The sequence below is a fragment of the Pseudomyrmex gracilis genome, unplaced genomic scaffold, assembly GCF_002006095.1.
Source record: "Pseudomyrmex gracilis isolate BER0280 unplaced genomic scaffold, ASM200609v1 scaffold_150, whole genome shotgun sequence".
Lineage (NCBI taxonomy): Eukaryota > Metazoa > Arthropoda > Insecta > Hymenoptera > Formicidae > Pseudomyrmex > Pseudomyrmex gracilis.
The window spans coordinates 339,550-354,538 of NW_018020734.1; the positions used below are offsets into that span (position 1 = coordinate 339,550).

The 14,989-nt window shown below is 33.2% G+C and overlaps 5 protein-coding genes across 8 annotated transcripts; 2 read left to right on the plus strand and 3 right to left on the minus strand.

Annotated features, from left to right (window-relative positions):
• Positions 1–37: 37 nt before the first annotated feature.
• LOC109857201 lies at positions 38–3,630 on the minus strand. Its single transcript, XM_020433305.1, has 7 exons — positions 3,310–3,630; positions 3,059–3,175; positions 2,696–2,861; positions 2,402–2,626; positions 2,231–2,291; positions 1,827–2,069; positions 38–1,195 (listed from the first exon to the last, which is right to left on the minus strand). The coding sequence occupies exons 2-7, from the start codon at positions 3,154–3,156 to the stop codon at positions 1,164–1,166; spliced, it is 825 nt and encodes a 274-aa protein (XP_020288894.1). The 5' UTR covers positions 3,157–3,175; positions 3,310–3,630; the 3' UTR covers positions 38–1,163.
• Positions 3,631–3,749: 119 nt separating this feature from the next.
• Positions 3,750–5,621, plus strand: LOC109857194 (general transcription factor 3C polypeptide 6). Its single transcript, XM_020433286.1, has 4 exons — positions 3,750–4,255; positions 4,387–4,645; positions 4,720–4,979; positions 5,533–5,621. The coding sequence occupies exons 1-3, from the start codon at positions 4,097–4,099 to the stop codon at positions 4,944–4,946; spliced, it is 645 nt and encodes a 214-aa protein (XP_020288875.1). The 5' UTR covers positions 3,750–4,096; the 3' UTR covers positions 4,947–4,979; positions 5,533–5,621.
• Positions 5,078–9,023, minus strand: LOC109857191 (amidophosphoribosyltransferase-like). 3 transcript variants are annotated; one of them, XM_020433279.1, is made up of 8 exons: positions 7,959–8,292; positions 7,540–7,750; positions 7,124–7,416; positions 6,761–7,010; positions 6,418–6,657; positions 6,203–6,330; positions 5,881–6,102; positions 5,078–5,793 (listed from the first exon to the last, which is right to left on the minus strand). In XM_020433279.1, exons 2-8 carry the CDS (start codon positions 7,745–7,747, stop codon positions 5,521–5,523), a joined length of 1,614 nt encoding a protein of 537 aa, XP_020288868.1. In that variant the 5' UTR covers positions 7,748–7,750; positions 7,959–8,292; the 3' UTR covers positions 5,078–5,520. The 3 variants fall into 3 exon arrangements, with proteins under 3 accessions (XP_020288868.1, XP_020288869.1, XP_020288867.1); XM_020433280.1 differs by having other exon boundaries at positions 7,910–8,292; XM_020433278.1 differs by lacking the exon at positions 7,959–8,292 and adding an exon at positions 8,905–9,023 and having other exon boundaries at positions 5,079–5,793.
• A 310-nt stretch (positions 9,024–9,333) lies between these two features.
• Positions 9,334–14,877, minus strand: LOC109857192 (probable Xaa-Pro aminopeptidase 3). Of its 2 annotated transcripts, none has more exons than XM_020433283.1 (5): positions 14,624–14,877; positions 13,570–14,508; positions 13,120–13,482; positions 12,840–13,008; positions 9,334–9,780 (listed from the first exon to the last, which is right to left on the minus strand). In XM_020433283.1, exons 1-5 carry the CDS (start codon positions 14,670–14,672, stop codon positions 9,777–9,779), a joined length of 1,524 nt encoding a protein of 507 aa, XP_020288872.1. In that variant the 5' UTR covers positions 14,673–14,877; the 3' UTR covers positions 9,334–9,776. The 2 variants fall into 2 exon arrangements, with proteins under 2 accessions (XP_020288872.1, XP_020288871.1); XM_020433282.1 differs by lacking the exon at positions 9,334–9,780 and adding an exon at positions 12,245–12,314.
• On the plus strand, positions 9,996–12,806 carry LOC109857193 (multifunctional protein ADE2). Its single transcript, XM_020433284.1, has 6 exons — positions 9,996–10,291; positions 10,656–10,979; positions 11,057–11,400; positions 11,485–11,760; positions 12,121–12,265; positions 12,347–12,806. Exons 1-6 carry the CDS (start codon positions 10,282–10,284, stop codon positions 12,505–12,507), a joined length of 1,260 nt encoding a protein of 419 aa, XP_020288873.1. The 5' UTR covers positions 9,996–10,281; the 3' UTR covers positions 12,508–12,806.
• Positions 14,878–14,989: the final 112 nt, after the last annotated feature.

A 14,989-nucleotide genomic window follows, 5' to 3' on the forward strand; every position in this document is an offset into this window, starting at 1 on the left:
AGAAGTTATATTATTTTCTTTTATAGCAAATCTGATAATCTTTTCTGTTTCAAGGCATATTTTTATCACGCTTTCTGAAGGATATGTTAAACTTCCACGATCTTTTATTTGTATAATTTTCTTTAATTTACTATTATCAATTATAGCATTAACACAAATATCACACATGATGTATTTAATTAAATGTCTTACAATAAATCCAGCTATTGTAACTTATAACTTCTATAGAATAGTGATCTAAATTAATAATATTATAAATTAATGCTGCAATATAAGGATAATCGTGTTCAACTGAAATTTGATTAATATACTTTTCAGTGTCAAATTCATAATTATCAATCATACAAGTTTTATTTATTAATTCCTCTGGTTTAAATACAGAAATTGCGCTTAATATTAGAATATCATCAAGAGCAATGCAATCACCTGTTGTTGCACTCTTAATTTCTGAACAATAATTTTTTAAATGCAGCTTGAAACTGTCTAACAGTAGGATTATTGTTTTGGCGTCCAAAAGCTCGAATGCATCCGAAAAATAACTCAACATGATCTTGACTAATTTGATAAAGTGGTATATATGGCGCAATTTGTTCCTTTTAACATATATCGTGATATAACATTGTTAAGCTTTCAATATTAATCAAAAAGCCAAGAAAACCTATTTTTCGCTGAGATTGAATTAATAATTGCCCATTTTTTAATCTTAAACTTAACAAATATTGTTTGCATTCTTCTAACTTATATATAACATATTCATAATTATCCGGATTTATTGGACATTTATAGCATTTTTGTCTTAAATTCTGAGAATTGAAGATATCAAATAAGTTATTGACCATCTCTAGAAATTCTTCTGTTGCTTCTGAATGAGCAAAATTTTCTAATTTCAATATATTTCTACATATTTTAAGTGCATTTGCAACAGATAAACTAAATATTTGAGCAGCTAATCAAACATTCATCTTTTTCTTGTAGTATTTTATATGCCCTTTTCGCAATTTATTACCTATATGTACACCTTCGTTTTCTTGAAGTTCATGTAGAGCGACAATATATTCCCATTTTATATCATATCCATTGTTGTTTACAAACATTTATAATCCCTCAGAGTGTTCCGTATCAATTTAAGCATATGACACAGGTCAAGAAATATATATACTCTTTTATGTTTCGAAATGGGATGTTGAAAATATGTCTGTAAGTGCGTAGGTTGATTAATATTACATTTTAAAAAACGTATCATGCTCAAATTTGATGTAGCACCATCACAAATCAGAGTTTTAATGTCCATTCCACAATCATGCAATAATGATAGGGATTCATTAATTAAGCATGCTTTTTGTTCCCCATTAATGCCATTAATTAAGAAATACCTTACTGGTATTTTCCATAACTTATTTATGCCAACAACTAAAAATACTAGCGCTTCTTTTGCAATAGTAGATTCCTCACTCGCAATGTTATCGCCCATGTCACAATGACCATAAAATCTCTTTCCATCAAATTCAATTTATTGTCTTATTGCCATTTCATTTATGATTAAAGTAATGTCTGATTAGAATTGTTTACATATTTTTTAATATATATTAAAGCTTCTTTATTACATCCAGGTTTACCATTTACTGAACAATATCATTTGGACAAAGTTTTTGGATGTGGAAGGCATGAATCAAAAGTTTCTCTAACATATGAATATGCTCGCGGAGAATAATAATGTAATGTTAGAGCAAACGTTCTCAATTTAGGCGAAAATTTGCGATTAAGTATCTTTCCTTTAGATTTATGAATTATTCGTTTTAATAAATGTGCATTTCTTACTGCTATACCTTTTAAATTATATAATTGTTCGTCCTGCAATAAATTTTTTTCCTTTAAACTTTCAAATACAGATTTCATAATAGCCATTCTTTTACTCATACGTCTTGTTCTTTGCTGCAAAACTTTTATCCGTGATAAGTAGTACTGTTTTGTTCTTGATAATTCTTGTCTCAATCTCATTTTTTCTGGAGAATTATAAATTCTATTTGGAGATATTGCAGTATATTTTGAAACTTTGGAGAATGATTGTACTATGGAAGAAATAAAATTAAAATTTACAATATATAATTATTAAACATATATAAAAGATAATAATAATAAACTTTTTACAAGATTTTTTTTTATATAAAATATTAATGAATTCCAAAAAACAATATTTATGCTTATTGTATACTAGCTAAAAAATGCTTACATGACACATTATCTCTGCTAGTTCCTGCGGTAACTGTATCATTACATAAAAGTAGTTGCAACTGTGAATTAAATATTAATATTTAATTAAATATTAATTTTATATATCTTATAAATATTTATAAAAAATATTTTTCTAAAACAAATCTTAATACATTCTACATCAACGTACTTGTGAAACTTCCTTTACTGTGTTCAGTTGCTGAGGTACTGAAGGTTTTTTTGGAAGTACTGTCACTGAATGATTACATTTCTTTTTTTTAGGCGGTTCATCATAATCATTCCATTCTTCTAATTCTGTTTGGTTTTGTGTTTTACATATTTCTAATGAATAAGAAATTTCTTGCTTCTTTTCTTGCGTTTCTTTATTTATTGTTGATGTGTGAGTTGGATATAACTAAATAGTAATAATGAAGCAAGATAAAGTTATATAATTTCAGCGAAAACCAAATTAGAAATATCTTACACAAGGAATTGCATCTTCTCTTAATCTTATCTGTATTTGTGGGCAATTATAAAAATCTTTAGGTTGAAAATGCATGGAGCATATTGTTGCAGATTGACTGATAGAAGCTTCTGATATGTTCATGGCTTCACACCACATTCTTCTTTTCATAGCATTTTTTGGCAATCTATAATAGTAATAAAAAAAATTAAGAATTAAAAAAAAACATAATGAACTTAAGTTTATATCATTTCTTTACATCATTTGTTACTATTTATTGACTTTTTTATTCATTATTTATTTACATCATTTACGTTACAAATTCAAAATCATTTACACCCACGTGTAGTTAAAATCACAACATATTACGATGTATATACTTACACATGAAATGATATTTTTTGAGTTTTTTCTAACTCCTCTTGTTGTTTGGATTTTCGCGATGATCTATTGTGACAGTTTTTTGCTATGCAATGCACCATTTTTATAATTAATTTTTTTCTAAAACAAGTATAAAAGTTTAGAACATCCGTAACGCTTACGTTAACTATTAACTATAAATTTAAACCTATAGTATTAAATGTAATGTAACGTGTAGATTGCGGAAGACTTATTTTAATTTAATTCTGTCTTACTTATCTCTCTTTCTTCTTAATCCTCTCTTTATTAAAATTTTTCACATTTTCTTCCTGTCACTAACAGATCAATACGCATCCACGTCAAATAATACTACTCTCAATGTGTTGAAATAATACCACTCTCATCAAATAGATAGCAGCACTAGTGGCCCATAAATATGACTGAAGGTTGTTTAGAGGTCAAACCCCTCCCGCACCATGGCTTCACTCCCCGCGCCTATAATATCCCTTAATGCTCCCTCCTTTATCTCCATGCAGAGATGCCAGTTTGCGGACGCTAGCAGCATGCTCAGGGTGCTTTCCAACTACGTACACAGGCGACACTGTGTAACACTGTGTCCATTAGTGTGAGAAAGAGCATATCAGTGTGTCTCACTCACACTAATGGACACTGTGTTACACAGTGTCGCTTGTGTACGTAGTTGGAAAGCACTCTCAGCAAGTAGAGGGGATACACAGACGAAACGCACACAGGCGAACAGCCGTGTACGTGTGCGCTCAGCGCCTCGGCAAGTGGCTGCTTGCTTGCGTGTCCCCTCCACTTGCTGCAGCATGTTGCTAGCGTCCGCAAACTGGCATCTCTGCCTGGAATACAGAGTCTGGCCATAGACGTATAATATATAAACTGCGCGTCACGAACGACGATTCTTGCTTTTGTGCGTGCTGCCACCGCTTCGATACTCTCGTTGCAGCGGGCTCGATCTTTCATCACTGCCATCACTGGTTAACAGACGTGTCTCTGTTTCTCTCTCTACGTAGCGCATAAACAATTTTGTAAAAAAAGATGCAGTCCGATGAGATGTTATCTGAAAACGAGGAAGAAATGCTTGTTTATGTACAATTTGAAGGGCTTGTTGGCAGTAACGTGTTCGATGACAAAAATCTTGAATTAGATATAGTTGGAATAGATACAGAACATCCTATAATACAAATTAATGGACGAGTATGTATATCTTAAGTTTTGTATTTATTTTTATACTTGATGTATAAATGTTTAATGAAATAATATTTGTGTTTAAATTACCTTTAAGATTTTAAATAGTTTTATTCTATGAGAATTTTATCTATTTTCAGTTTTACGAAGGCACCTATGAAGATGCTGTGGGCACATATATGTTCTTTGAAAAAGAAGATAATCCTCAAGTGGATGATCCTATATTTGATAAAGCACCTACTTTAAAATATTTTGCTAAAACAAGAAAACTGCTCAAGATGCAGAGAGTTTTTACAAAACCAAGAACAGAGATTTTAGGTGATTCCGAACAGAGTGGCTGTACTCCAAATATGGAAATATTATCTCAAGCTGGAGTACCTCCAAAGTATCAAGAAGAAGGTAAAAAAAGGATGATCATTTATTCACAAATGGCTGTTTACGTATTAACAAATTCATGTAATTTATTTCTATAGCTCTTCAATTTTGGGAACAACTATATAAAGAGAGACAAGAAGAATTAAATATGCATTTGGAAAAGCAACAAATTGGAGAAGAAAAACATCCTGAAGATACTGTATCGGAACTTAAAGAAGACAGCCATACAGCAAATAAAAATGATCCTCTTATAATAGATAAAGTTGAAGATAATTCTCTCTCTCTTTTAATAAATAAAACCAAAGATAATTCAGAGAAAACGTGATTACATGTGGAAAACTCTATTTATCGGAAAAAAGTAAGAAGTTTTATTATTTTAGTCATTATATGTACATATATACATATTTATGAATATATTGATAATTTTTTTTTTAAATGTATATAATTTATGTATATGTTGATAATTTCTTTTTTTAATAAACTTTACAAACTTTTCTCGTTTCCATTCTAATAAATAAACAATTCATAAACAACAAATCTTATGCATGTCTCTGGTATTTAAACGATTTTCTTTTTTCTTCATGTATTTTATTTTGTAATTTGTATGTAATTATAATGTATATAAAATTGTAATGTTGCATATAAAATACTGAGTGTGTAATTAAAAGCATATATAATTTTATTTATATATAACGATTTTTATTCTAAATTTATTATCGATGTTTGTGAATAATAAAATACTTATTATACTTGAATTGAAATTCGATTTTTTATGTATTAAACAATATATAAATCAATATGACACGACTATACTAATATATTTCTGTAGTGGTATAGTACTTTATGCATAAAACGAAATGCATTTTGTTTATCTTCGTATTTAAACTTGCACATTATCTTTACCAATCTAGATCACCAGGAAGTTCATCCGGATATTCTCCTGTTAAACAGGCAGTACAATGGCCAGCATAACTGCTTTCGCGATTGTCCATGTTGTATCTTACAGCATCAACAAGTCCCTGAACGGAAAGGTATGCTAAACTGTCTGCTCCCACATGTTTAGCTAATTTTACATTATCGAGCTTATTCGCGATGAGTTCTTCTCGCGTCGGAATATTTATGCCCATGTAGCACGGATATTTCAACGGTGGCGATGCTATCCTAATGTGAACCTGTGAAGCGCGTATACGCAAAACAGATATAGTAAACGTAAAAACATACAGACGAGTAAAGCAAGCATGAGAAAACGAATGACTTACTTCCTTAGCGCCCGCATCACGCAGAAGTTTGATAATCGGTCCAATTGTGTTTCCTCTAACAATGGAATCGTCAATAAGAACTATTTTCTTTCCTTTGAAGTTCTCCGACAACGCTCCAAACTTTTTAGCTACTCCAAGCTGTCTTAGTCGCGTACTAGGTTGAATGAACGTCCTACCTACGTACCTATTTTTGCACAGCACTTCAGCAAAAGCTATTTTGGACTGCAAAATAATTCGTAATAGTTCGTATTATTTAAAATCTCTTAGTGTTTTAAATTTTCATTTGGCTTGTGTTTATATTGTTAAGTTTTATTATTTTTACCTGTCTGGCATAACCATGCGCAGCCGCAGTTCCAGACTCGGGTACCGAACTTACTATGTCCGCCTCAACTGGCGATTCCATGGCTAATACTCTACCGCATTGCATACGAACGGAATATACCATTTGTCCTAAGACAATATAAAGAATTTGTAATAAATGTCAATTTATAATATACATATATTGTTGTCTACATACGTGTTATTAATTAGTATTACCTTCAAAAATGCTGTCGCTTCTAGCGAAGTATACATATTCGAAGATGCAAAAAGCTTGTGATTTGTTATTAGGCCTTTCTACTATATCGATTGTCTTGATACCCTCTCGAGTCAGTTCTACAATTTCACCAGGGAACACCTCGCGAACGTATCTTGCACCGATGCTTAAAAAGCCGCACGATTCCGACGAGATTACCCAACCTTCCGCTTCGTCGTCATCTTCATCAGATTCAGTACTTGCTGCGATTTAAATACACTTGTTTTATATTCATGTTCAAAATAGAATATCGGTTAAATGTAACGTGAAGCACGGCGCTAAGTTTGATACTCTAACAACACGCACCTAATGTGCCAAGCGGAACAATTTTTCCTAGACAAAGAGGTCGATTTCCGTAAGGATCTCGTACACCGTAAATTTTGTCCCTTTGCATTATGACTAAGGAATACGACAACGGTGCCAATTGCATGAGATGCTTGATACGGGCAGGCCAGTCCGGTCCGTTTACTTCGCCTTCCGGTGGATTTAAGCAGAGTGCCTGTGTTATAAGTTCTGAATCCGAGTGCGTCGACAAACCAACACCGCGACCTAATACCTTAAAAAAGAGATTTTCATTAACTTTCAGTCAAAAAAAGATAAGCGATTCAAATATTCAGCGAGATAATTAAGAAAATAAATAAAAGAGTCATTAAGTTCGCTCGTCGTTACCATTTTTCTCAAAGATTCTGTATTCACTAATTCCCCGTTGTGAGCAATCGCCAGTGCTCCGTGCGCGGTATGTACAACGAACGGCTGACAATTGACTTCTTCACTGGCTGCGCTTGTGCTGTATCTCGTATGACCAACTCCGAGGTTTCCCTTGAGCTTCTTTATATTCTCATCATTGAAAATATTATTCACCATTCCCATACCCTTGTGAACGTGGAACGACTTCGAACAGACACCGTCACTTGTAACAATTCCTGCGCTTTCTTGTCCTCGGTGTTGTAACGCTACTAAACCTGGTCAAGCATAATACAAATATTTTGTATCTTAAATTATCGATTCTTGTTCATGTTTATTCTGTTGTCGTGTTTATTCTGTTTCTTGCTATATTTGAACTGATTTCTATCAATGAATAATACCTAGGCATATACACTGAGCAACGTCTATTTGTGATGGCCAATCTCCCGCGGCAATACATCCGAAAACACCGCATTCATGAGTTAGACCGGTACATCTTTGTCCTCTAGTTTCGCCTTTGCTTCTTGGCAAATATTTTGACCCATTCATTGAAAGACGCGACATCGCTTCGGCACAATGTTCGCTATCTTTGTGGGATGATGCTTCCATGATCTGCAAATGAAATATTTTTGTCTTTTTTTTTTTCACTCTTTATAAGTCGATAATAATTAAACATGAGCTTTGTGAACTGCATAAGACATCAATATATTTCATTGAAATATGTCTAAGTAAATCATTTCACAATCTCTTTTCGCATATTATCTGTATCACCCTTGTAAACTATTGACCCCCAACGGACTGATGTTGACATATATCTCACGTTTGTTCAATATTATAAACTATGTTTTCTCAGCGTGGGTTGCTCAATCTGTGTGTTTCGCAACTGATTTCATCATCTCTCATTATATTGACATCATGAGTGTTGCAGAGAGTTACCATTTGTAACAAATCAATCTCACATCATACAAGAAATCACAAAACAAAATATTTTTCTACTGTTGTGATAAAGATAGTGTACAAACAAGTTTGTACATATGTTATTGTTATTAATTGTACATATGTGTGTATGTGCATGACTATATATGATCTAATATGAATTGTTTCTTTCAAATTTGGAAACACAATTCTTTTAACACAACATATTTAAAAGAATGTGCATATAAAAACCTAATTAAATTATATATAACGAGACAGAAAAAAAATTATTTAATCACACAAGAAAAATACATTTTCGAAAATATAATAATAGTTTTAAAAAAATTACAATATTAATATTTATATGATGATTCTATTGAAGATTCTATTTCTAGATTTTCTTGTGTAAATGAAATTATCCTTATATTATCACAATACGATCAATTGTTGCATGTGTTGCACACTACGGTTTTCTCTTTCTAACCACCTGTTGAATAACACTGTCAGCATCTCGACGTAATCTCTCAGCCGGAAAGACTGCGCTAAACATCGCCTTTCATGTAAACTTATCGAATATATTTCAGTACTATGCTTAGTGATCAGAATCTTTTTTTTCAAAAGCTGACTGTGATTTTTATCTATTTTCAGAACACACAGGCGCGGTTATTGTTATACATTATATCTTGAAGACGATCGCTGAGTTTTTAATAGTCTGATTTATTTTGAATCGAGTGCGAATACAAAATTATGAATAAAAATTATGAATGACACGCGTGTTGTTACGCGCGCAGTTCAATTTAAATTCAGATATAAAAGACGAAAATCTGTAATAGAAAAAGTGATGTGCCTACCTTAACGTGTATACGTATCCTGATGGTAAAGAACGTGGCTTGTGTTCTTCGTCGCTTCAGAGAAACGAATGTCTGTCTATTCGAGCAAAATGTGCTTCACGAGCATGTTCCAGAGCATTAATGGCGTGAATGACGACCAATGAGGAACCGTTGTTGCCTGAGGGGAATCGGACGATCAAACTTGCCGACTATTATCTCTTCTTTTCTTCTGAAAAGGAAACATGTGTGCGCGCGGAAAGGTACAGAATAACAAACTAAAAAAAAAAACAACAAATATTTGAAATAGAATTGTTTTTTTTCTATTCTTAATTGTCTATCTTTAATTTTTTAACGAATACGATGTTTCTCGCCGTCGTCGTATAAAATAAAAATATAACATAAGTAAAAATTTGAATAAATAAAAATTTAACATACATATCTATTGTATATTTTTATTTTATATAAAATATGGTCACACATGTACTATATATATGTATACGCGCGCATGTAGATCAAGGGCAGATTACTACAATCATTGACAACACAATAACAGCAGAAGTGTATTTCCTTCTCAAGTGGACTTATCTGCGTGGTCATATTATCTAAACCAAGTAAAGTTCGAAAAACGTGGTTTTTCTCCATGTTTATGTTGTAACATGATAGTTACAAATTTCGAGCGTGATCTTCTTATACTTCTCTGCTGGTGGTCTAGTGGAAAAATACAGCTTGCGATATGATCTTATCTTAGAGTTCACGAACTTCAATATTCCAATTTAAAATATAAAATTTTTCTATTGCGCCATACAAATTGTGTTGATAAAAAACATCGATGTATAAAGCATTGTAAAGAAATATTGGCTCGAATTTGCAGTTGTGCAAAATTACGCACACGATCATCTGCAACAGAAAAAAATTTATATAAGTTATCGTACTTAAGATTATGACAATATACTTAAAAATATGATTTATTGATATATTTATTTTATTGTAAATTTGTAAACGTGCGCGCGTTGTTTCGTGTGTGTTCATACTTTAATTTCTAGAAAGTATATTAACATCGCTTACTTCTCTTATATTAAAAAATAAGTGTAATTGTTTTACACACAATCTGCGCGCGTATTTCCGACTAAAATCGAGTTTGTGGCAAGCATAATAGTTTGTAATTAATCGACATAATTGTTACGTGCAAGGAAGATTGATCTATTTTTCATGTGTATTGCAAGAAAGAGAAAAGATTTGAATAATTTCTTTCTTTTAATATCAGTGCTGTAACAAGAGAGTCTAGAATCTTCAAGCGCGATTCACACATTGACGAAGATCATAGTGGGGACAGCTGTAGAAATACGCTGTGATGCGATAATTTACTTCCATAAGGATAGCAAACGGTAGAGCGGCAACATGGCTAGTGGTAAGTCCGATAAGAACCGGTTTCGTGATACATATGTCTAATTAAAACAAACTGTGGGAATACAGTAGAAATTTAATCTCTTTGTCCACGATCTCAGATTACATCTCTCTCGTCGTTTATGCGTCTTATTATCTTTTAATATAAAATATTATATTTATAATATAAAAAATTCTCAAGTATCATGAAATGTAAACATTTAAGTTTTTCAAGGTTCACGAAAATCGAACACATATTGGAATTGATTACAGATAAATTAAATAACATGTAGTCAAAAAAAAAAATAAAATGTTCGACAAAATTTGTTGTATACATAAAACAAATTTAGTTTGGTTAATATAACAAAATGTTTGTTTCTTTTTTTTAGGCACAAAACTTGGCAAACTCATCAACGAAGGAAAGACCAAAGAGGTTTACGAAGTTGTCGGTGATCGTACACTATGTGTTCTAGTAAGCAAGGATCGCATCACAGCTGGTGATGGTGCAAAATCACATGATTTAGAGGGAAAAGCCGAAATTAGCACGTCTACAACTGCAAAGGTCTTTCAGTTGCTTAATGAAGCTGGTATTAAGACAGCTTTTGTTAAAATTTGTAATCCAAAAGCATTTCTAGCAAAGAAATGTGAAATGGTTCCTATTGAATGGGTTACTAGAAGAGTGGCAACTGGTAGTTTTCTAAAAAGACATCCAGGTGCGAACAAACTGTTCTTTTAGAACTAATATAAAAGAGATATTGGACTGCTCGTTATATATCTAATTGTTTTACAGGCGTCCCGGAAGGTTACAGATTCAATCCACCTCTTCAAGAAACGTTCTTCAAGGATGATGCAAATCACGATCCTCAGTGGTCTGATGAGCAAATAATTTCCGCGAATTTTCAGTTAGGTGGTGTAAAGATAACGAGAGATGAAGTGAATATCATGAAGCGCACTACTCTTGCTGTTTTCGAAATTCTTGAAAGAGCTTGGACCGTGCGGGACAGCGCTCTAATAGATATGAAGATAGAATTCGGCGTGGATTCAAATGGCGAGATCTTGGTTGCCGACATTATCGACAGCGACTCTTGGAGACTTTGGCCTTCTGGAGACAAAAAACTAATGAAAGATAAACAAGTAAAACTGCCGTCACCTCGAATATGTATATTTTTGTAAAAGTTTTATATGTTTGTCTAATATAGTTTTTATATTTCTTACCAGGTGTACAGAGATCTGTCCACTGTAACACAAGAGCACTTAGAAACTGTAAAACGTAATTTTAAGTGGGTGGAAGAACAGCTAAATTATGTCATTCAAGCATCTAATCCATTGGTTGTTATACTTATGGGTTCGCCATCCGACGAAGCGCATTGCCAAGAGATTGCAAAGCATGCTCGGGCATTAGGCTTGCGACCGCAACTCCGGGTCTGTAGTGCTCACAAGGGCACTGAAGAAACTTTAAATATTCTCGCCGAATACGAAGGAAGCGGAGAAAAAGTATGTTTATTGTTAATTAATTTTTATATCTTATATATATATCTTATATTTTTGTATCTTCATATCATGTGTCATACGAGTGCAATTTAAGTAAATAGTTAAGTAATGTAACTGTGCACACAACACACACACAGCCAGCAGCAGCAATATCAATATTGCGTAATTTTGTCATAATGTTTATCAACTATTGGTCATCATTCTTTCGCTACCGAACGGATATTATCAAAACATACCAAAGACTGGTGTCTATGTTATCATGCCTTAATTGCAACATTTCTTATGATAAAAGAAAACGATAGCTATAAAAAGATTCTTTATTTCTGTTTATCACGAACTTATTTCTTGGTTTTTTTCCTGTAGGTGGTACTGATAGCAGTAGCCGGTCGCAGCAATGGTTTAGGTCCAGTACTCTCCGGCAATTCCGTCTTGCCTGTCATAAATTGTCCACCTTTGAAATCGGACAATATCGAACGAAACTTGTGGTCTTCGCTCGACGTACCGTCAGGTATTATAAAACAATTGATCTTTGTGATAATTTGTGTGCTTTGTTTTTTCTGAAATGTTAAACTAAAAAATATACTTACAGGTCTCGGATGTACGACAGTCGTGCATCCGGAAGGTGCTGCGCTCGCAGCGGCGCAAATTCATGCGATACACAATCACTTGGTTTGGGCTCGTTTGCGAGCGAAGCAGCTCACGAACTTTGTGAGTTTAATAAAGGCAGACGTTAAATTACGAAATCAATGATCACGTTAGCTCTTTGCATATACACTCTACTCTTACTGATTTTGGCTATACTTTATTGGCTTCAAGTATGTAACATTCATTTGTTTTCACTTGAACAAACTTTCGAATGATGTAAAACCGTTTATTAAATTTAAAGATATCCCATATTTCAAATATAAATCAATATTGTATTGCGATAATGAGAAGAGGAATTGTTTAAAATCGCAATATTGACGTATATACACTGTACAATTGCCTATCACCCATTTAGATCTGTACTCTTTTTATATGTTTAAGAAATACAACATATATATTCTATACATATTGAATGTTTGATTAATCCTTATCATTACCGTTCTTGATTTTGGCTCGCCAAATTTTCAATTTCCGCTACTGCCTTTGGGCAATGTTTCGTTAAAACTTCTGGACCACTCGCCGTGACCAAGATATCATCTTCTATACGAATCCCCAAGCCACGAAAGTGTGACGGTACGGAAGTCATTTTTGAGCTGATGTATACACCTAGTTTCCAACAAAAGATACCATACGCTTTAATTTTGATTATTGAGTTTAAAAATGTTTTAAACTATTTCTGGTTGAGCGATGTTACAAATGTGATCCTTTGAATCGTACCAGGTTCTATAGTTATTATCATGCCAGGTTGTGTTCTTATACTTCTGGATATCTTTCCTGTGTCGTGCACATCCATTCCTAAATAATGACTGACGTGATGCGGACAGTATGCGTACGCGGCCTCAAATAATTGATCTTTCCCTATTTTCTTCGGTATCAAGTCGATTTCTTGTAATCTTTCTCCCAGAAGAAGACACATACGACGAAATACGTCGTCCAATGACGGCATTTCTGTCAAGCTTTCGATTAAACGTTTCTGCACATCGAGCACTATTTCATACAGAACTTTTTGTTCTGGCGTAAATTTGCCGTTAATCGGCCACGTTCGCGTTATATCGGACGAGTAACCATGAAATTCGCAGCCTGCAAATGAGAATAGAAAAAAACTTTAAAAGAATTTTAACAGTGAACAATATATTCATAAATTTGCACACACATTTCCGCACAAACCTGCATCCATCAAAACTAAATCACCGTTTTGAATGATCTGATTGTTGTTGATATAATGTATTATGTTTGCATTTTTTCCTGCCGCTACAACAGGCGGATACGCCAAGTATTCAGCCCCGCGCATACGACATTCGTAATCTACAGTAGCGAATAACTGATGCTCGTTCATCCCTGGTTTTGAGATTTGAATCGTTTTTACAATTGAATCTGAGGCTATTTGGCAACTTTGTCGCATTAAATCAATTTCGCAATCGCTCTTGATCAAGCGAATTCGATGAAATAAGTTCTTGGGGGAAGCAAATATTTGAGTGTCTGTCATTTTGATCAATTGACACAGTTTTTTGTGTAAGATAGGTTGAAGAACATCAGCATGATCATACCATAAGATGCTTTTTCTGTCCTCTTGTATGAGCGAAGTTAGGAACCGTTCGATCTCTGTTAGTGGCAATGCATGATCTGTACCAAATATTTGAGTCGCCATTTCTACACTTGTTCTTGGTCCATCCCACAGTTCCGAATGTTCATCCTTTGCTCTTACAAACAAAGTAAATGAAGAGTTGTTTTCCTTAAGTACAAGCACTAAGACACTGTCTGGTTCTTGACATCCAGAGAAATATAAGAAGTCTGTATTTTGCCGAAAGACATATGGTATTTTGTCAGACATATAGACTTTAGTTGCTGCAGGTATGACAACAATATGTTGTCTATTCATGGTGTGGGAGTTTACTGAAATGTTTTCTACTAATTTAGAACGTCTTCTTTTAAGTTCCTGAAGTGATATACCCGGGACCACTTCTCCATGTTTTAACAAGTGAGGATGAGTTATTGAAGTTGGCTGTCCACATGGCGCTTGTAGATAAGTATCTCGCGTGCATTCTTGTTGAATTAGAGTAGTTTTAACTGTTGTCTCAGCTGAGTAGCGCGCCAACAACTGACATCCTAAAAAGATAAATATTCTAACAATAATAAACAAAATATCTTATATACATAAAAACTAAATATCATTTAGTACACATTCAACTACTAAAGTAAAATAACAAATGACACTTCTCACCCAATTTACTTGGATTGTATTTTAGTAAATGTTTAATGCTATTCAACATTTCTCAAGTTTTAAAATATATGATATTGTGCAAACAAGTTGGTTATGGTTATTTTATAATTTGAACAATTTAAATAATCTATATGTGTGCACTAATTTTTATTTAGCATAATTTTTTATTGCCACAACATAACCTTTAAGAGAATATAACTAATACAAGTTGTTACTTTTTTCAAATCCCGCATGACTTTAGCGGCATTTTAGGATCTAACTAATATCGGAAGAGAATTATACGGTCGCCAACTTCGTTAAATTTCAAAGTTAAAAATCGCTAGATGACAGTTGGTATCTTCATCTTCGTTTGGCGGGAAATACGAA